Raw genomic sequence first — 20,881 nt, forward strand, 5'->3', positions numbered from 1 at the left:
TAGATAGCCTCTATAGCTCAGTGTTTTAGATTTTATGTACTTGGAGGACAACAATTCTGAATAACATGATTTTAGAAAATTAACACCTGAAACAATAATTTCTAGTTGCTACAAATTGGGGTAATTTTGCTTGTATGTCATTAGAAAGTAACTGCTTATTTCCGTAGCTCAGTGGCTCTGCATCAGAATCCATTGCAGGGCTTGGTTAAACCCAGACTGTTGCACCCCAGATCCATAGAGTTTATGTTTCTGATGAGCTCCCAGGGGATGCTGAAACTACTAATTTGTAGAACACAAACTTGAGAATCACTGGCTTAGAGCAATAAAAATCAGAAATTGTTAATCCAAATTGAGAAAAAGAAAATACATAAACATTACATTTTTTCTATACCCCCATAAAGTGATTATTTGTGAGATTATCTGCTATTAACAATACAGAGTATCTTGTTCAATTTATTTAATTTTGTTAATGTTTCACTAATAAGCTCTTTAACTCATTAAAAACAGAATCATTTGTATGAAAAAAACATTGCTTTTTCAAGTTATAGGATATAACTTCATTCAGTATTAGAAAAGTTTGCATTTAAATCATCAAATTTTTATTTTTAAAAATATGTAAGCTTATCTCGCTAAAAGATTATAAAAATAGAAAACAAGAGTCCTGGGTATTATTTCTTATACAAATAACTTAGAAAAGTGTTTTAATCTCACAAGAAGGGGAGACTTAATTTCCTTAAAAGTAAAATGAAATGTTTCAACTGGGTGAAATGGGACAGCATTTCCAGCTCCAAAAAATGTCTCAAGTTAGACTGTGCCAATTCATACAGCTGTGTGTCAAAAAGAGGCTGGCACTCATCTTTGCTTGGCAAAGAGGGTAAATTTGTTAAAGGAACTCCCTAAAGCCTACAGAAAAGGTTGACTTTTCAATTTGCTGGTAGTTAATTAACAAAGAGTTTCAGAATAGAAATTCAAGGAGATAATGTAATTTGATTGCCTGCAGTGTATCTTCCAGCTTCTCAGATGTGCACTTGCTGGTTGGGTCTTTGAGTCTTAATTGTAATGAAAGACAAGGCTGTGTTCCTTATAAAAACTTTTTCCTTAGTGTTTAGATGGGCAAGTGATGAAGGTGGTGGCAGTCAACGGATGGCTCAAGAGTAGACTGTGGGGTTTGCTGCTGCTCAGTGGCAAAATTAATAAATATCTGAAAGAAATAAAGAAAATAGCTGTTAACTAGAAGAGAACGATCAACCTTTTATTCTCAACTTTTATAAGCATGGAGGAATCTCTCCAAGCAATACTCAATCTTTCCAAAAAGCTATAAAACATTCATTCAGACCATCCCTTCCTAAATTCCCAAAAACATATCAGTCCTTTGAAGACACCACCACAGCAATGACATACATTTCTGGAAAATTAAAACACACGTGTGCATGCACACACACACACACACACACACATACAAATATCTGGAAATCTTCAGTGACAGAAACTTGGTTCTAGAAAGAAGTTGTGAGCTAATTTTACAGTTTTGATACTCCTAGTATACCAAGCACTTTTTCTTCCTAATTAAGTAAAGTCCCCTTAGTCTTTTGGAGGAGGGTAAGGTAGACAAGGAAAGGTTAATTGGATATGATTTAACCTACTGATTTTATGATGTCATTGTGAATAAACTGAAGCCTGGTTGAATATATACCTTAAATGGAGATCATTCAATAAACAACCTCCTCACACTCAGTGTTGGGGAATGAATCACGTCCCCCACAAGACATGGTCACATCTTAATGCCCCATCCTGTGGTTGGGGGTTCATTTGTAAATAGGATCTTCAAAGATACTATTGAGATGATGCCAAATTGAATCAACATGGGCCATAATCCAATGTGACTGAAATCCTTATAAGCAGTAGAAATTTGGACACAGTCAGTGAGGAGAAGCCAGAGGAGAAGATGAAAGGAGATAAATTACCATGTAACGGAAGCAGACATAGATTGCCATCAAGCCACCACTAGCATGCTATAGACTCCGGAGAAAGCCTAGCCTGCCAGTACCTTCATTTTGCTTCAAAACTGTGAGACAATAAACTCCTGTTGTGAAAACCAACAAGTTTGTAGCATATGCCACAGTGGCTCTGACAAACTAAGACACTGACCACCTTATCACAATTTTGTAAAATCAAACAGCAACTAATTTCAAGAAGAAATCACACTTAAGTTAAAACTGCCTCAATTAGGCCTCATGAGCACACCAAAAGTCAATCTACTGAATCATTCAAGGTACTTTACCTGTTCCAAAGTGGTTTGGTTAATGGAGTAGTGTTTGATATTCAAGACGGTCTTGTTATTCTCTAGAACTTTGAACAGGTCAGCTAAGCATCCCCATCTTTTTGGTACATGATATTCCAATAAATTAAGGTGCTGCCCCTAAAAGACAAAAAGACAAAAGTGTGTGTGTGTGTGTATTCATTAAAGAAAATAAAAATATATTTAATTGTCAAATAAATACAGTTATCTTTTTTCTAACCACCACACACATCAATATCAACTAGGACTGTGGGTTCATTTTATGAGTCTCCAATAAATGCTTATTGATGAAAATTTCTCATAAGGAATATTTGACAACTGATATTCAGCTAGGTTGTGCTGCTGCTCTGACCCCATATACACCCCAACCTTGCCACAAGCATCAGGAAGACTTTAAGGGGTGAGACGATGCCTAGAGATAGTCCAGAAGTAGGAAGTTAATGTGGCACACCAGATTCAATGGAGGAGCAATGAACTTCACATTGGGACTTGGACTCAGCTCTCACAGTCCTCATCATTAGCCAAGTGAGTCTAGATAAGACATTTGAGCCTCATTTTCATGTGCAAAATGGGGATAACAAATGTCTGTTTTATAGGGTCGTTTCGAGGGGTACTCAATTATGAATGAGATGGAGTCTTGCATGGTAGGATTTCGCTAAGTGGTTGTTGCTGAAACAGGTAATAAATATTTTATGGACCACAACCTATTAAAAGTTATGATAAACTAGACTCACACGGTTATCCAAATGAATTACAGACAGTGGTTCTCAAATTTTATTTGCACAGGAAACAGCTGGTGGCTTTGTTAAAATGCAGATTCTGATTCAGTAGACCAGGGCCTGAGATTCTGCATGTCTACCAAGTTCCTTCCCGAGTAGTGGAGATGCTGCTAGTTGAGGGACTATACTTTGAGTCAAAGTTGCAGAGGATTTAATCCCAAGCTCAGACCTCTCATGAAATAATGCTAATCCACCAAGGCTTTAAACTTTGCAGCAAACACAGGTCAGAAATTAACTTTTGCAATCTTCCATCCTAAACAAAATGAGCTATGCAAATTGCGCACACAGATAAGATGGGTGATGCCTTCTCACAGTCTACTCTGGGCAATTCAACAAGTGTCCAAGCAGACTCATCAACCTTAAGAGTTGTTGAGGAATATCACCTGCCCATGCTATTATTTTTGGTAGGGGGCCATGGCCTATACTTTTTAATGAGGCCAAGGCAATAGTCACTATTTTATGGCAGCATAACAGAAAACAGGAAAAAAACAAGCTGTATTCTTATAACATTGTTTTGCACTGAAAACAAAAAAATAATGTGGAATATTAGCACTACCTTAAACTGAATTCCTGGAAAATTTAGCTTCAAGCAGTCGGAAATCACGCTATGTTGATTTGCTTCCTTACAGAGCCAAATTTTGACTGTATAGCCATCACCAAACCTGAGTTGCATGAAATAAAAACATAGTTACTACTAGAATGTCCCAAGATGGGTAAATTCTAAGTCCAAACATTTTCATACCAATGGGAAAAAAAAGAAGTTCACTATTCCAAATTATTGGGATGTTTTGGATTCTCAAAATCATATTACTGAGAAATTCATCCTTTGTCATTTATGCAGGTTAATACAATTCAGTTTATATTAATACAAACATTAATTTACCTTAACCAAATAATCAGCAAATTCTGGAATAAACACCTTTTCAATAAAAGAAGGAAGGTGAAAATGCCAACTGTAAAAGCAAAGAACTGAGATAGAAGAAATCAGAAGCTGGGCTGGAAACCAGCCCTAAAAAACAACAAACTCTTGTCTTATTGCTTCAAGGTCCATAGTGAGAAGAATGTGTTTGGGGAAAAGAAGAAAGCAAACGCACAATAAAGCAATTTGGTATGGTACTTGTTTGTTTGTTGTATAAAAGAATTCTCCCAGTTGCACTTCAATCCCCCCTTACTGGGCAGGCTATGGCTGCAAGAGAAGTCAGGCTGAGAGATGCTTCTGAATGCTGTGCAGTTGTAGGCTGCACTGCCAGTGGTGTCCAAATGACAATCAGGAGGTTATATTCTTGCTGTAGAGTAATCTCATTCAGTAATCTCTGATAATATAAGGGACTGCTGGAAACCATGCGTAATATTCTACTGCTGCATCCCAGGGGCCTAGAATGATGTTTTGGCACGTAATAAGGTCTTAATAAATATCTGTTCAACAGAAAAGTAAATATATGAATGTACCATGATATATAGCAATTTTTGTGCTTTGTTCACTGATGTGTCTACTCAAGATCCTAGCACAGTGCTCGGCACTTAGTAGCTGCTCAATAAAGTTTAGCTGAGTGAATGAGTGAATGAATGAATGGATGGCATCTCATATGCCTTCCCATCATACTTCATTTACAAAGCACTGCTGGGGGAAATAAAAGTGTTACTTTAAGTTAACTTTCTGGGAGTGAGGTTAACTTTGACACATTTATGGTTGAATCATTTTCCAGGTAAATCTGTATGGTGGAGATGGAAGGCCTGATAAAAATGCAACCTTGTCTCAGAGACACCCTTGGGAACAACCCCCAGAGTCTCTCCTCTCAGCTCCATTTTTCTAGCTCCTACCTTGACTTCAGGTTGTTAGCTGTCATTTCCCCTAAGATCTGTGCATGGCCTCAAGAGCCTCCTGATATTTTGAGTTGATGATTTCTAATATAATCACGGCTGAGAGGTTGTTGAGGATATTGTTAAAATGTAAATGAAAGTATTCAGAGAAAACCTTCATAATGCTTCTATTTAGCTGTCTAAGAAAATTTTAAAGGCCAAACAATTGGATTAGCAGAAAGAGGTGTGTATTTGGCAGGTTATTAGTTTGTATCAGATGCCGTGCTCCTGATAAGTATGTCACCCCAGACCATCTTCACTAACTCCACCAAAGTGGATGCCTATTTCACTTTTTCTACTAAGGAAGCAATTGGGGCCCAGAGAGTTTAAGGGGCTTCCCAAGGTGAAGTGCTGTGTTACAGGACTCTGTAACTAGACCTCAGAAAGAACTCAGCTGAGCCTGAGAGTAAACTTGTGTCCTACAGGGATATTTGACAGATACGTGTTTCTGCTCCAGTAGTTTTTAATGATTGTGATAACCTGATATAATATAGTGTCTGTGCCATCAATGTTAGATTTGGAAGGCCTGAGTTTGAATCCAGGGCCTCCATTTACTAGAGATGTGACCTTGGGTGAGTCGGTTAAATTTTCTAACCTCAGTTGTCTCATCCAGAAAATGAGATTCATAACAGTAGCTGCATGGTAAGTTGTCAGAGGATTAAATGAATTAATGTTTATAAATCACTTGGAATAGCAACTCATTCTGTGTATATAAGCAAATATATAAATGAAATTTAGGTTCTGTAGGATGTGACCAAAATGGAAGGAACATTCCATCTTGTGTGAAGAAGCCTGCAATTTATTTGGGGAATTTAGATGAAAGTAGATGAATCAATTAGAATATGAATCTGAAGCACTTCATAAAAACCCAATGAAACATCATCAACTTGGTGACGTAAGATATCCCCCGAAGAAAACCTCCCCAGAGATTCAGTGAATAAAGGACAAATTCCACTTGCTTGGAACTCTGGAGGATGGTAGAGACTGAAGAAGGAATCCACAAACACTGAATTGACGAAAAAGAGAAATATCAGGTAGGAAATTTCCATCCTGGACCCACCAGTCCATTCGCCTCCCCGTCACTTGGACCCATGCAGCTTAGGACTCACTCACAGGCAGTGGCTTGATCCCTCACACTGTTGACACATACCATAGAGCCACCCACAGCAGTGAGTTAGAATTCCATGCATATCCAGGCACAGGGACCCAAGTCCACAGAAACTCACAGCAGAACACAAGTCCCTGAGGAATGCTGCATATAAAAGGACTCCTGGCAGGGGGTGGGGAGGAAATAGAGAGGTAGAAGCAGATCAGCTGGCAAGTGGTGTTGAGTAGATCATCTAAACACAATTGGGCTTTTCTGGAGTGAACCACCTTTCTGGTTGACCCCATCTGCTCCCTGGGGTGGATACCATAATGGGAAAGAAATCAGAGGCAGAAAAGTCTCACTGAGAAAAAAAGGGGAGGCAGGGAGTTTAAACTGAACTGATACAAGACAGGAGGGTCCCAGAAATGAAATATGTAAGGAAAACAGGGGACTGAGTGAGGGAGAGAATTTAAATAAATTGGAGGAGCTGGGGAGAAAACACTGCATAAACTTAAAGAACAGATCAAGATTCCTGGAGAAGGAACAACAGAAAGCAAGCTTTCTCCTGGAGGTGGAACAATCACACAAAAAGTACAATCTTTAGAAGTGTAGTGTATATCTAAGGCAAGAATCAGAAGAAGAAGAGCTGAGAAAATCAGCTCAGTTAAACTCAGGCTCTTCTAAATGACTAGAATAAGGTGGATCAAGCATCAAAGAAGAGACTTAACACAAGGCCAATCAACAATAAAATCCTAGACAGGAGGGAGAAATGGACCTTCAGAGTAAACTCATCAAGAAAATCAGATACCAAGAAACCAACAAAAAGTTACAAGCCTTAAAAGAGACAGGAAGATATGGTTCAGTCAAAGGAACAAATTAAAACTTCAGAGAAATCAAAGAATTTGGAACAGTTAGTCAAAGGAATTCAAACAAATTTCCCAAATCAATGCAAGGAGATGAAGGAAAACATGGATAAAGAGTTAACAGATATTAAGAACAATGTGTGAGCATAAAGAAGAATTTGAAAGTAAAGAGAAACATGACAGAAATTATGGGGACGAAAGGCATAATAATAGAGATTAAAAATACACTAGAAGCATACAACAGAAGATTTAAACAGGCAGAAGAATCAGTGAACAAGAAGACAGAATAATTGAAATCAGAAGAACAACTAGAGATAAGAACAGAAAAACAATGAGAATTGTCTCAGGAATTTCAGTGACAGCACAAAGTAAACAAACATATGCATCATGAGTGTCCCAGGAGGAGAAGAGAAGGGAAGAGGGGCACAAAGAATATATGAGGGAATAATGACCTCAAATTTCCCAACTCTTATAAAAGCCATAAATATCCATGTCCAAGAAGCACAGTGTACTCCAAACAGAATAAATCCTAATAGACCTACTCTGAGACACATACTAATCAGATTGTCAAATGCCAAAGGTAAAGAGAGAATTCGGAAAGCAGAAAGAGTAAAGCAATTTGTCACATACAAGGGATCCGCAATAAGACTAAGTGCTGATTTCTCATCAGAAATCCCACTCATCAGGTGGGAAAGCAGTGGTATGATACATTTAAAGTACTGAAAGAGAAAAACTACCAGCCCAAAATTCATTATCTGGCAAAACTGTCCTTCAAAAATGAGGGACGGTTGAAAATATTCACAGATAAACAGAAACAGAGAATTCACCAACAAAAGACTGGCCTTACAAGAATTACTAATGGGAGCTCTGCAGGTTGAAAGGAAAAGAGAGGAGAGAGTGGCTTGGTGTAGTGTGAAGAAATAAAGATCTTTAGTAAGGGTAACTAAAAGGGTAACTGCAGAAGCCAATAGTACTTTATCCTCAATATACAACTCAACTCTTTAATTCCTATAAGTGTCTGGATAAAATTAAACAATTAAAAGGCATAATTCCTGATAGTGGGCATGCAAAATATAAAATGGTAAAGTGGGACAAAAACAACATAAAGAGGGGAAGTAAAAGGATTTGGGAGCAGAGAACATACATGCTATTGGAGCTAAGTTGTTATCTTTTCAAATAAGTAGGCTATACATGGAGATTGTTTAATATAAACCCCAGAATTATGGCAAAGAAAATATTTTAAATATATACAGAAAAAAAATGAGAAAGGGACCAGTCAGATACATCGCAAAAGATCAACATATGGAAAAAGAGGTTTCAATAAAGGAAGAGACACAAAAAAATAAAAATAAAAATAAATAAACTACATATAAAAAACAAAAGACAAAACGGCTAAAGTAAGTATAGCCTTTACAGTAAAAACACTGATTGCTAATGGATTAAACTCCCCAATCAAAAGACCCAGATTGGCAGAATGGACGAAAAGCATAATCCAACTATATATTGCTTACAAGAGACTCACCTTAGACCAAAAGGCACAAATAGGTTGAAAGTGAAAGGATGGAAAAAGATATTCCATGCAAATAGTAACAAAAAAGGGCTGGGGTAGCTATGCCAATATCAGACAAAACAGACTTTAAGTCAAAAACTGTTGTAACAGACAAAGAAGGACATTATATATTAATAAAAGAGGCAATCTGCCAAGAAGAAATTAAAATCATAAATATATATGCACTTAACCACAGTACCCCAAAATACATGAGGCAAACACTGGCAAAGCTGAAGGGGGAAATAGACACCTCTACAATGGTAGTTGGAGACTTCAGTACACAGCTCTCAGCAATAGATAGAATATCTACTCAGAAGATCAAAAAGGAAACAGAAAACTTGAATAATAAATAAACTAAACCTAACAGACAAATACAGAACATTGCAACCCAAAACTGCAGTATATAAATCCTTCTCAAGTGCACATGGATCATTCTCCAGGATAGACCACATGATGGGTCACAAAAAACATCTCAATAAATTTTGAAAGACTGAAATTCTACAAAGCATCTTCTCTGAACGTATAGAATGAGGCTGGAAATCAACAAAAGGAGGAGAACTGGAAAATCCACATACATGGAAGTTAAATAATATATTCTTAAACAAGTGGGTCAAAGAAGGAATTGCAAAGAAAATCAGTAAATATCTTGAGGAGAATGAAAACAAGAACACAACATATCAAAACTTATGGGATGTGGTGAAGGCAGTCCTGAGGGGGAAATTTATAGCCCTAAAGGTTTAAAGTGAAAAAGGAGAAAAAGCTTAAATTGAAGGCCTAACTACACATCTGGAGGAACTAGAAAAAGAACAGCAAACTAAACCCTAAGCAAGCAGAAGAAAAGAAATAACAAAGTTTAGAGCAGAAATAAATGAAAGTGGGAATAAAAAAATATATATATGGAAAATTAACAAAACCAAAAGTCGGTTCTTTGAAAAAATCAACACATGGCAAATCCTTACCTAGATTGAGAAAGAAAAAAGAAAGAGAAGATAAATAAATAAAATGAGAAATGAGGAGGGACATTACTACAGATCCACACAAATAAAGGGGATAATAAGAGGATATTATGAACAACAGTATACCAAGAAATGGACAAATTTGTGCAAACACATGAACAACCTACACTGACTCTAGAAGGAATAGGATACCTCAACAGATGAATTACAAGTAAAGAGATTGAATCAGTCATAAAAACCTCACAAAAAAGAAAAGCCCAGGACCAGATGGCTTCACAGGTAAATTCCACCAATCATTCCAAGAAGAATTAATGCCAATCCTGCTCAAACTTTTCCAAAAAATTGAAGAGGAGAGAACACTCTTAACTCATTCTATGAGGCCAACATCACCTTAATACTAAAGCCAAACAAAGATACTACAAGAAAAGAAAATTACAGACCAATTTCTCTTATGAAAATAGATGCAAAAGCATCAAAAATACTAGCAAATCAAATCCAATAGCACGTTAAAAAAATTATACACCATGATCAAATGGGATTTATCCCAAGGATGCAAGGGTGGTTAAACAAAAGAAAATCAATTGATGTAATATAGCACATTAAGAAAACAAAGGGAAAAAACAAAACACATGATTATTCCCATTGACGCATAAAAGGATTTGACAAAATCTAGCATCCTTTCTTCATAATTATTCAATTATAATTATTATATAATTATAATAATTCACAATTAGAAAACTTGGAATAGAAAGAAACATCCTCAACATGATAAAGGACATATATAAAAAGCCCACAGCTAACATCATACTCAATGGTGAAACACTGAAAGCCTTCCCTCTAAGATCTCGGACAAGACAAGGATGTACATTGTCATCACTGTTATCCAACATTGTACCAGAAGTTCTAGCCAAAGCAGATAAGCAAGAAAAAGAATTGAAATGCCTAAAAATTGCAAAGGAAGAAGCTAAACTCACTATTTGCTGATGTCATGATCCTATATATACGAAGTCCCCCAAAAATCTACAACAAATCTACTAGAGCTAATAAATGGATTAAGTAAAGTGATTGGGTAGAAAATCAACACACAAAAATCAGTAGTGTTTGTATACTCTAGTAATGAACAATCTGATGAGTAAATTAAGAAAAAAATTCCATTTACAACAGCAACTAAAAGAATCAAATATTTAGGAATAAATAAAACCAAAGATGTTAAAGGACTTGTAGAAAAAAAACTACAAATATTGCTAAAAGAAATCAAAGAAGACATAAATATATTCAAGGACATTCTTTGTTCATGGATTGGAAGACTAAATTCACTAAGATGCCAGTTTTAACCAAAATGATTTACAGATTCAATGCAATTCCAATCAAAATTCCAACAGCCTACTTTGCAGAAATAGAAAGGCCAATCATCAAATTTATTTGGAAAGGTGAAGAGGCCCAAATAGGCCAAAAAAAAATCATGAAAAAGAAGAATAAAGTTGGAGGACTCACACTTCAAAACTTTAAAGCATATTAAAAAGCTACAGTGGTCAAAACAGCATGGTACTGACACAAGGATAGATATACTGACCAATGGAATCAAATTGAGAGTTCAGAAATAGACCTTCATCTATGGCCAATTGTTTTTTGACACAGGTACCAAGTCCACTCAATTGGGAAAGAATAGTTCTTCAACAAATGGTTTAGGAAATTGGATACCCATGTGCAAAATAAAATGAAAGAGGATCCCTATCTCACACCATATACAAAAATCAACTCTAAATAGACAAAGACCTAAATAGAAAGACCAGGATCATAAAACTTACAGAAAAGCCAATGTATTCAATGGGAGAAAATATTTGGATGACATATATGTGATAAGGATTTATTATCCAAAATGTATAAAGAAATCCAACAATAAAAAGCCAAACAATCCAAGTAAAAAGTGGGCAAAAGACTTAAACAGACATTTCTCCAAAGAGGTTACGCAAATGGCTAAAAAGCATATGAAAAGATGCTCAACGGTGCTAGCTATTAAGGAAATGCAAACCAAAACCACAATGAGATACCAATTCACACTCACTAGAATAGCTACTATTTAAATAAAAATAGAAAGCTACAAGTTGGAGAGGATGTGGAGAAATAGGAATAATCATTTATTTTTGGTGGGAATGTAAAATGCTGCAGCTTCCATGGAAGACAGTTTGGCAGTTCCTCAGGAAGCTAAGTATAGAATTGCTTTATGACCCAGCAATCCTGCTACCATATATCTAGAAGATTTGAAAGCAGGGACTTCAATAGATATTTGCACAATGATGTTCATAGCGGCATTTAGTCACAATTGCCAAAAGTTGGAAGCAACTCAAACAACCCAAGTTTGACATGTCCATCAAACAATAAATGGAGAAACAGAATGCAGTATACAGTGGAATATTATTCAACTTTAAAAAGGAATGAAGTCCTGATAGATGTGACTACATGGATGGACCTTTAAGACATTATGCTGAGTGAAATAAAACAGGAACAAAAGGAGAAATGCTGTATGATCTCACTGATATGAACTATCTATAGTAAGAAAATTCATAGAGTTAGAATCTAGAATATGTTAACAAGGTCCGGGTTGGGGGTAAAACAATGGGGAGTTGTTGATTAATTTGTATAGAATTTCTATTTGGGTTGATTGTAAAGGTTTGGAAATGGATGGTGGTAATGGTAGCTCAATATTGTAAGTGTAACTAAGAGCACTGAATCATATATGTGGACGTGGCTTAAAGGGGAAACTTTAGGTCATTTATATGTGACTAGAACAAAAATTAAAAGATAAAACATAGGACTGTATAAAACAGTGAGCCGTATTTTAAATGAGGTACTATAGTTAGTAGTATAATTATACAAATGTTCTTTCATAAAAATGTATGACACTAAAACAAGATGCTTTAATAATAAGGTGGCATATGGGAAAAATGTACCTAATGTAAACTATGGATGATAGTTAATAGTTATATTTTCATAACCTTTCATCAATTGTAACAAAGTTACCACACTAATGCAAAGTGCCAAAAATGGGGGGGTATGCGAGAATGCTTTATTTTTATATGATTTTTCTGTAATCCTACAACTTCTCTAATTAAAATAGAATAACAAAAATAGGGCATATTTCACTGTGCTGTGTATTGGATATTTTAAAAGAGGTAATCCATGTAAATTGCTTCACACAGTGCCCAGAACATAAAATCTAACAAAAAAATGCTAGCAAGTACTTTTAAAAAGTAGTACAATTATTTAAAACATGCTATCATCAATTGTAACAAATGTTTCACACCAATAGTGGGGTAGTGTATGGGAATCCTGTATTTTATACATGATTGTTCTGTAAACCTCACAAAATTTTTTTAATTAAATTTTAAAAAATGGGGTAGGGCAGTGAGCCAAGAGATGTCCTCAAATTCAGATTCACTTTTACCATTAATAGAAATCATAGCAGCCCTATGAACATATTTTGCTAATGCATTTTGATAAAAACCATGCTTAATTACAATAATTGTTCAATATACTCTCACTATAAGCATATATCCATATTAATATTTAAAATTGTTTCAAAATGAAGTTTTATTTGAAGTGAGAAACTTCCAGGTCTAGAGAATCTGAATTATAAAGTAGGGAAAGTATATAGTTGCTTCTAAAAAATAAAAGAAAATATTCCTGAAACATCTTGGTAAATTTCTCAGGTTCTCTCTAGCATAGTCACTATGACTTTGGGGCATAAAATTATAAAAGCATTGCACCTTCCATAATTAAGAGAATCTTTATAGGTTATTAAACTCATTTATGATGCAAGAATCTAATTTATATTAGCTTTACTTTCTCATTTTTGCCTATAACATTCATGTTTATTTCAATGACCTACATTCTCTGAAGCATTTATTTGATCTCTGTACATGCCACAGTCTATAAGTTTTCAAGGTAGCCTCAGAGTCATTCATTGCATATTCACTCATTGATGTAGCATTTCTCAATAATCTATTATGTATACATCATTTGCATTTGTGATTCCACAAAGATAACTAAACAACATTATCTGGTGTTGAAAGGGCCTGTAAGAAGTATTTGACAAATACATGCATAATTGAATGGTTATCACATCACAATTTTTTGTGATACATTTTGGTATGACAAACATTAAGCGTAACATATGTAATAAATGCTAAAATAGAAACATGAGCAATGCACTGATAGAATAGTAACCATACACGCACATATATTTTAAGAGTGAAACTCTTTAAGAGCATAGTGAAAGAACTGGAAATGGCACCCGAAAAATCCATTGTTGAGGTGTATAAGAGCTTTATGGAGGTTTACATTCTGGGCTTAATGATTGGACTTCTAAAACTCCTACCAAAAATTTTTGTCTGCAAAGGATGTTTAATGATGATAAAATTGCCTATGATGTAATATTACATGTAAAATGTAAAATAGAAAATTATATACACTGCAATGTCAGCAATGTAAATATATGCATCAAAAAATTGGCAAACATATGATATTCTAGAATTATCTGGAAAAGAGGATTAGTATGGCTGCCATTTTTTTCTTTGAGCTTTTCTGAATTTTACAATTTTATAAACAAAGGGAAAACTATACATGATTTCCAAAAGTATAAAAGCTCCAATGCCAATATGTAATATTCCAGAATATGTTTCAGACTCTAATTGTAAAATCATCTATGTGGGGAACCTTTCATCATGTTGCTTCTAAAATTTAAATGCATGAAATTCTTGGTATAGAAGCTAACCTTGGACCTTAGAAAATAAGATTTTGTAAAACATGTAATATTTTTATTAGGTGTCTATATATGGATCCATTTAATTCCAACATCTGCTCCATTAGAAATATATTCATATGCACACATACTCATTAACACTTCCCAACAAATATCTGAGTGTAAAATATCTTTAAAAATGACTCTTTGTCTCAATCCATCATAGAATAAGAGAAGAGAAAGCAGAGGGAGCTACACTTCTCCTGCGGTCCCACATGAAACTCTCAACAGATATTTGTAGTAATCACATCTGCAGTGGGATATGGGACCTCCACTGCTTCAAACCCATCAGTTTCTGACTTTCCACCTTCCTTCTTCATCACACCCATGCTGGAGTCTTCATGGGTCTGCACCTCTTCAACACGCCACATTTAAGTGGGAAAAATTGTAGCCTCAGTGTTCTCTGAAGTTGATGATCAGCCCTCAGTACTTGAATTGTAATCATTTGCCTTTGGGTGCATGACGTGGAGAAGGAGATGGGGCACTGTGGATGGTGTAGCTGAGTGAGAGTAGAAAGCAAACATTCCTTTGAGCACTCGATGTGTGGCTGGTGGTACTGTATCAGAAACTTTCTCACTGTCATCTCAGTCTTCATGATAATCTTGATAGACAGATGTGGAAACCAAGAAAGAGAGAACTGAGGATGTTAAGTTCTCTCGTGCATCCACTCTGGGGGAGGAACTGGACACACAACATCCCATTTAATCCCCAAGGGATTTTGATGCCATTAGTTTTACATCTATTTTACTGACATGAAACAGAGCCTCACAGAGACTAAAGTAACTTGCTCCATGTTATATAATTCAGAGGAAATGGGGGGAGGTATATTCAAACACTGGTCAAATATGGAACAAGCTTTCAGCAGTATCTGGTCTAATTGTGCACACTCCTAACATTCTTTATATTATGTAATGCTTTCACATCGATCATTTCATTTCATGGTTAAAACAACCTAATGTACTAAATAGAGCAGATGGCATTTCCACTTTATAAAATGCAGACATTTAAGGCACAAAGATGTCAGGAGGTTGCCCATTGTCATCCAGCTTATTAACTGGCAGAGATGGGACTAACCAGGCTACTTAAACCAATGTCATGTCTCTTCCTTGCAGGTGCCTTTATTATTTCAACTTTAGTTAAGTTTGGCTTGAAAACTTTCTAATCATTGCATATGCAAATCAGAATGTTCGTAAGGATTATAGATCAAGGGATTAACATAAAGAGAATCTCTGACAAATAACAAATTAAAAAAAAAAAAAACCAAACAAACAAAAAACAGTGTTTGGCTTCTGCTATCAGCATTCCTCAAGGAGAGGAAAATGTCTTTGAAAAAAAATCCTCCCTAAACTTCTAAGTTTAAAGGCAAGGTTAGATGACATGACCTCAAGATAAAAAGAGGTCTGGGCCATGTTAACACACATCTCTTCCATGAAGATTCATTTCTAGGGCTCTCGGTACCACTTCATACAAGGATGCCAGAGATTCAGAGCCTGGGTCCGAGTTACCACCAGGAAAGGCCAACAGAACTGCTGCAGAACTCAATTCAAGATTTGGATGTCTTTGTCTCAAAAGTCAAACTCTTTGGTGTGGCCCACCAGGCCTTCCTTTTGGGCTGCTCATTCAAATGTATCCTTCATTCTAGTTCCATGACATCTTTCCTCCTTTCCTCCAACACACTTATTTAGTGCTCAATTGTATAAGGCCCTGTTCTGGTGTGCAGGCCCCTTGCTTTGAGGGGCTCCCTTAACCTCCCATAGGTTTAGGGGCCCTTCCTTTATGCACCTGTTTACAGTGAATATTTCTATCACGGCAGCTATTACATTAGAACTTCTTGAGGGAAAGACCCATAGACTGTTCTGTCACTAACCCTAACATCTCTGTAGGTGCTCAGCTCATGACTGATGAATTAATGATTAAATTCTTCGGTAGTATGATTTGGTGTAATGGGAACGTTATTTCTTTTTTAGCTGAACAGTACAATGGACTGAATATCTCTATAGTTCTCCCTTTCATTTTGGAGTAATTGAAAGGAATGATTTTATAGCCATGTCAGCAAAATGGGAAAACAAGTGCTCTCATCTCTAGCATTATACCTTTTTCACCAGGTAAACAAGCACAGTCAATCATTTTGTTTTCAAGGTGATGAGATGATAACTGTAAGAGTCGGCTCCTCATTCTGCCTCCTGCATTGTTTTGTGGTCTTCGGTGTTATGTTCTCTGAACATTTCCCTCATTTCAGAAATACCCTACAATCTAGATAGATAAAAGATACCTGTTAAAGCTGACAATATTATGAGTGATTTTCTATAGTTTTCAATGTTGACAAGTCAGCATTTCTTTTTTCTTTCTTTCATATTTATAAGCAGAAAGTTGGGATATAAATGTAACTATTATCCATGAAGTTGAAATCCTGACACCAGGATTTCCATCTAACTGGGCACAATATTAGCTTGGAGAATGGAGGAATCCCCAAAAGTTCTTTATTGTTGAAATAAACTGGGTATGTGATTTTCTGAGTAACAAAAGCATAACAAAAGCTCCTAAATGTGTAACAGTCCTCCTGCAAAAACTAAAGAGCCAATAAGATACTACAAAAATGATTCCAATGATCAAGGTGCTTCAATTTAGTAGAAAGCCATAAAGACCATCTGTAAACAAACAAAAATGAGCTCACGTAGTATTATTGTTATTTAGGATTCTGTGCATAACCCCATGAATACCAGTAAGAGAACACAGTTCCTAAATTGAAAATGCTACAAAGTGGCACCTTTTCCCAAAGCAAATAAATCAAAACCCTGATTATGAAAGACAATGGCATTTCTGTGATTTAAGTGTTATTCCATTCCGGAGAGGATCATGCCTCTAGCTAGCTAGATAAATGCCCGTTCATATCAGACACCATAATATGGCCAACACCGGGGTTCTCACCATTAGAGTCAGCCACCAACCGTTCCTACCCCACAGTCATCACTAAAGTAGCCGCCTACTCTCTGATTTTTTCTCTGAGCCCACCAGGGTAATTAAGCAAACATCCCATGGCAGAATGCCCAGGCAATCTACCTTCTGGTCTGAGAGCTGCCCGCAGAGAAGCCCGGAGCACCTCCTGGGTGAGATCACCAACACTGGACAGCAGACCTGCAAACCGCCCCACCTGCTCAGTGCCACCATTGCAAATGTCACAGCTTTGCCAAGTATTTGGGAGAATTTCCACTACAGATACACAAGCAAATATAATTCATTCTGTTTGGCAGTGGATTTTAAGACTCTTGGGGGTCATGGGCTCTTTGGAAGATCTGATTAAAGCGCTTTTGTATCCAGTTTCAGAGGGTTCACAAAACAAACAAAAACACTACAGACTCCAATCAAATCCTATTTGTTATAACCTTTCAAAAGTAATATAATAGTAAGAGAAATGAATAATCTTCTTTGCAGAGGAGAGAAATTGCTTTAGAGAACAATGCCCCTCCACTTTTTGAGAAAAAGCTTTAACAAGCCAGATCCAGGAGCCTAAATGCATCTGGAGCTGTTCTGGATACCAGCATGAGGATGTGTGAGCAGCCAGGAAGAGGAAAGAGAAAATGGTAGACAGTGAGGATGGGCCAAGAGTATGGAAAATCCAGAGCTCTGCAGTGGCCTCCCCTTTCAGCTCTATCTTTAAAAAAATCAGGAAAATTACTAAATTCACAGAATTCTTGAGACATGCATTCAAGGAGGGGGATGAGTAGTATAAGAGACTGCTCATCTGGACTGACTTGCTCTCCAGACCAGGCAGCAAGCACCCAAGGGGGACCATGCTAGCACAAAGGTGGGGGGGGGGGGGGCACAAGGACAACGTAACCCACCAGGAATTCACAGAACTCTTGGGAAAAGTGTTCTGGCATGAAATCAGGTAGGTCCCTTAATCTCTATGGACAGAGAAGACCTGGGTTATGAAACTGAATTCATCAATGTGATGAATATTTTTCAAATATTATTCTGGATCCCTCCAAACATGAATTAAGAGCTGAGTGAACTATAATAAATAAAATATTTTACTAACTGGGATCAGCTTTTCCAAAATATGCTAAGGTCACTCCCTGACTTCTCTGTAAGCAATTGTGGTAGAGTGCTTTTCTAGATAAAGTTTGACTAAAAGACTGATACTTGACCTTATGTAATGTCATTCAATCATCCAAATATGCCTTTATAGGCAATAAAATTAAAATTATAAATGACTCCAATATTGGGAGAAGAGCAGGGATCATTAGGAAACCAGATATAACACGAAGCCTCAGAAACAATATGCTTAGACCCTCCAATTTTAAGTTCATAGTCATTTTAGGTATTGTGTAAAAACAGCGTGAAGCGGTTGAAAACATGTTTTTGAGAGGATGGACAGTGGCATGCCAGTGTGAATAGCTCCATGGAACTGCTCCCCAGGGAAACCAATGAAAATTATTTACAAAAAACAAAAGCAAAAACAAGCAAACAAATAAAAAATAAAAACATTTAAAATCTCCAGAAATGGTCTTATGGGCATAGAGTAAATTAAGAAACATTTATTCAAGAAAATCCACTAAACTGAATCAGAACAGCAAGAGTCTACGATATTTGAACCAGGACCCTTCCCCCCGCCAACAGCTGAGGGAGATGAAATTCCACTCCAGTGCATTTCAAGAATACAGGACTCTGTCCACATCAACACCCCAGGACCCAGTCATAAGGCTATCTCCCCAGGAGATGCAAGATATCAACATTGCCCATCTAAGCTACCTACTGCTAAATTCCAGGCAAGTATAGCCAAGAGATGGGGATTTCCTTCTTCTGATCAGCCTCTGTTTGTAGAATGGAGGCTCTACCTGGGGCACGGCACCATGAAAATACTGGGGCTTAATCACCATTGCCTTAGCTTTAAAGCAATGGTTCCATGATGGGAGGGCCAGCTGAGAAGACCTGATGCTAACTACCCACTCCTCTGAGTGCTCAGCTACTAAAGTAGAGGTGTCACTCAAAAAGAAACACCTCAGTGTCACTTTTCCTAGCTTCAGAGCCTTGAATAAGATTTTGTCTGGAGAAGCAGACAATAAAACAGATAACAGATAATCTCCTCCCAAAGGAACTGACTTCATTTGCAACAGAGCTTGGAGAAGTTCAAGTAGAAGAGTACTATCAAAAATAGTGGAGGTGGTAGTGAAAGGCAATTTGGAGAAGACTGGTAGATCATTGCAGATATAGGCTAACTGAAAGCTTACTAGTTCTCTAGAGAGGACTAGGCTAAAAGACATCTAGGAGGAGTCCTCCTTAACTCAGAACAAATCTTAAGCACTGGCCTCTGGAAGTTTCCTCAAATGAGCCCAGATTAGATTGGATTAGCCTGTGGGGCAATCTATGCCCCCAGGACACTATTGAAATCAACAGAGCAATCATCCAGCAATGAGTGGATATTAATAGCTGGCCATGATCAAGTAAAGAGATAAGAAAGCACTACCACACCATAATTACCTGTGGTGACTGAGGACATACCCAAAGCTATGCCCCCTGGGGAGTAATATCACAGGATCAAAACTGTGGGGGAGAAATAGACATTACTAAAGTAACTCATCCAGTCCCTAAACAAGTAAACACGCAAATAGCAATAACAAGCCCCAGACCTGTGGTACATTGAACAGAGAGTATCAACAAAGGGATAGAAAATGTGAAAAGGAACCAAATAGAAATTCTAGAGAGTGAAAGTACAATAATTGAAATGAAAACTTTAGTAGAGGTCTCAGCAGTAGGTCTGAACTGATAGAAGGAAGAATAGTAAAGTTGGAGATTGACAGAAATTATGCAATCCACAAACAGAGAGAAAAAGAATGGAGAAAAATGTACAGAGGCTCAGAGAAATGCAGGACACCATTAAGTCTGCCAACATACACTTAATGGAGTATCACAAGCAGAGGAGGGAGGGAAAGGAGCAGAAAAGTATTTTTTTAAAATAATGCCTGCAAACGTCCAAAATTTATTTTAAAAAAATAACATTCATCTACATAATGTTAGCACAACAAATTCCAAGTAGGATAAACACAAAGAGATCCACAGACAGCCACATAATAGTAAAAATGCTAAAAGCTAAAGACTAGGAAAAAATCCTGAAAGCCACAGAAGAAAGCCTTGTTATTCACAAGGAGCCCCAATAAGACTAACAGCTGACTTCTCAGCAAAAGCAATGGATGCTGGAAGTCAGTGGGACAACATTTTCAAAGTGCCCAAAGAAAAAAGTGTGTTAACCAAGAATTCTATAACCAACAAAGCAATGTTTTAAAAATGAAGGCAAAATGAAGACATTCCCAGATTTAAAAAACAATCTGAGAAAATGTATCACTAGCGGATCTACTTGGTAGAATATGCAAAAGTAAGTTCTTTAGGCTGAAAGCAAATAGTACAGACAATAATGTGAAACCACAGGAACAAGCAAAGAGCTTTGGAAAAGGTAATTATTTAATTATAAAGGAGAGTACGAATGCATCCTGTGCATTCGAATAAGCCTATGATACTGCATTAACCTTAAAAATAAAAAAACTTAAAAAAAAAAAAAAAAAACAGTGCCTCCATCCACATGTTGCTCTATTGGACTGGGTGAAGATGTGGCCTGTAAATTTCTAGAACACATCAATGATAACTAATTAGTTTTCTCCTCTTTTTAATTATATATACATAATTGTATTG

At 36.6% G+C, this 20,881-nt stretch overlaps 1 protein-coding gene across 1 annotated transcript in view; it reads right to left on the reverse strand.

Moving 5' to 3' along the window:
- Window positions 1–556: 556 nt before the first annotated feature.
- Window positions 557–20,881, reverse strand: part of ABCA13 (ATP binding cassette subfamily A member 13) — a 453,377-nt gene continuing 433,052 nt past the window's right edge. The window contains exons 59-61 of the mRNA XM_037837193.1: window positions 3,635–3,740; window positions 2,282–2,419; window positions 557–1,201 (exon numbers count right to left, since the gene is read on the reverse strand). Of these exons, the coding sequence (XP_037693121.1) occupies window positions 1,106–1,201; window positions 2,282–2,419; window positions 3,635–3,740 (340 nt within the window). The 3' untranslated portion in view covers window positions 557–1,105. The remainder of the gene's footprint in view (window positions 1,202–2,281; window positions 2,420–3,634; window positions 3,741–20,881) is intronic.

This window comes from Choloepus didactylus, chromosome 5 (assembly GCF_015220235.1).
Source record: "Choloepus didactylus isolate mChoDid1 chromosome 5, mChoDid1.pri, whole genome shotgun sequence".
Classification (NCBI taxonomy): Eukaryota; Metazoa; Chordata; class Mammalia; order Pilosa; family Megalonychidae; genus Choloepus; species Choloepus didactylus.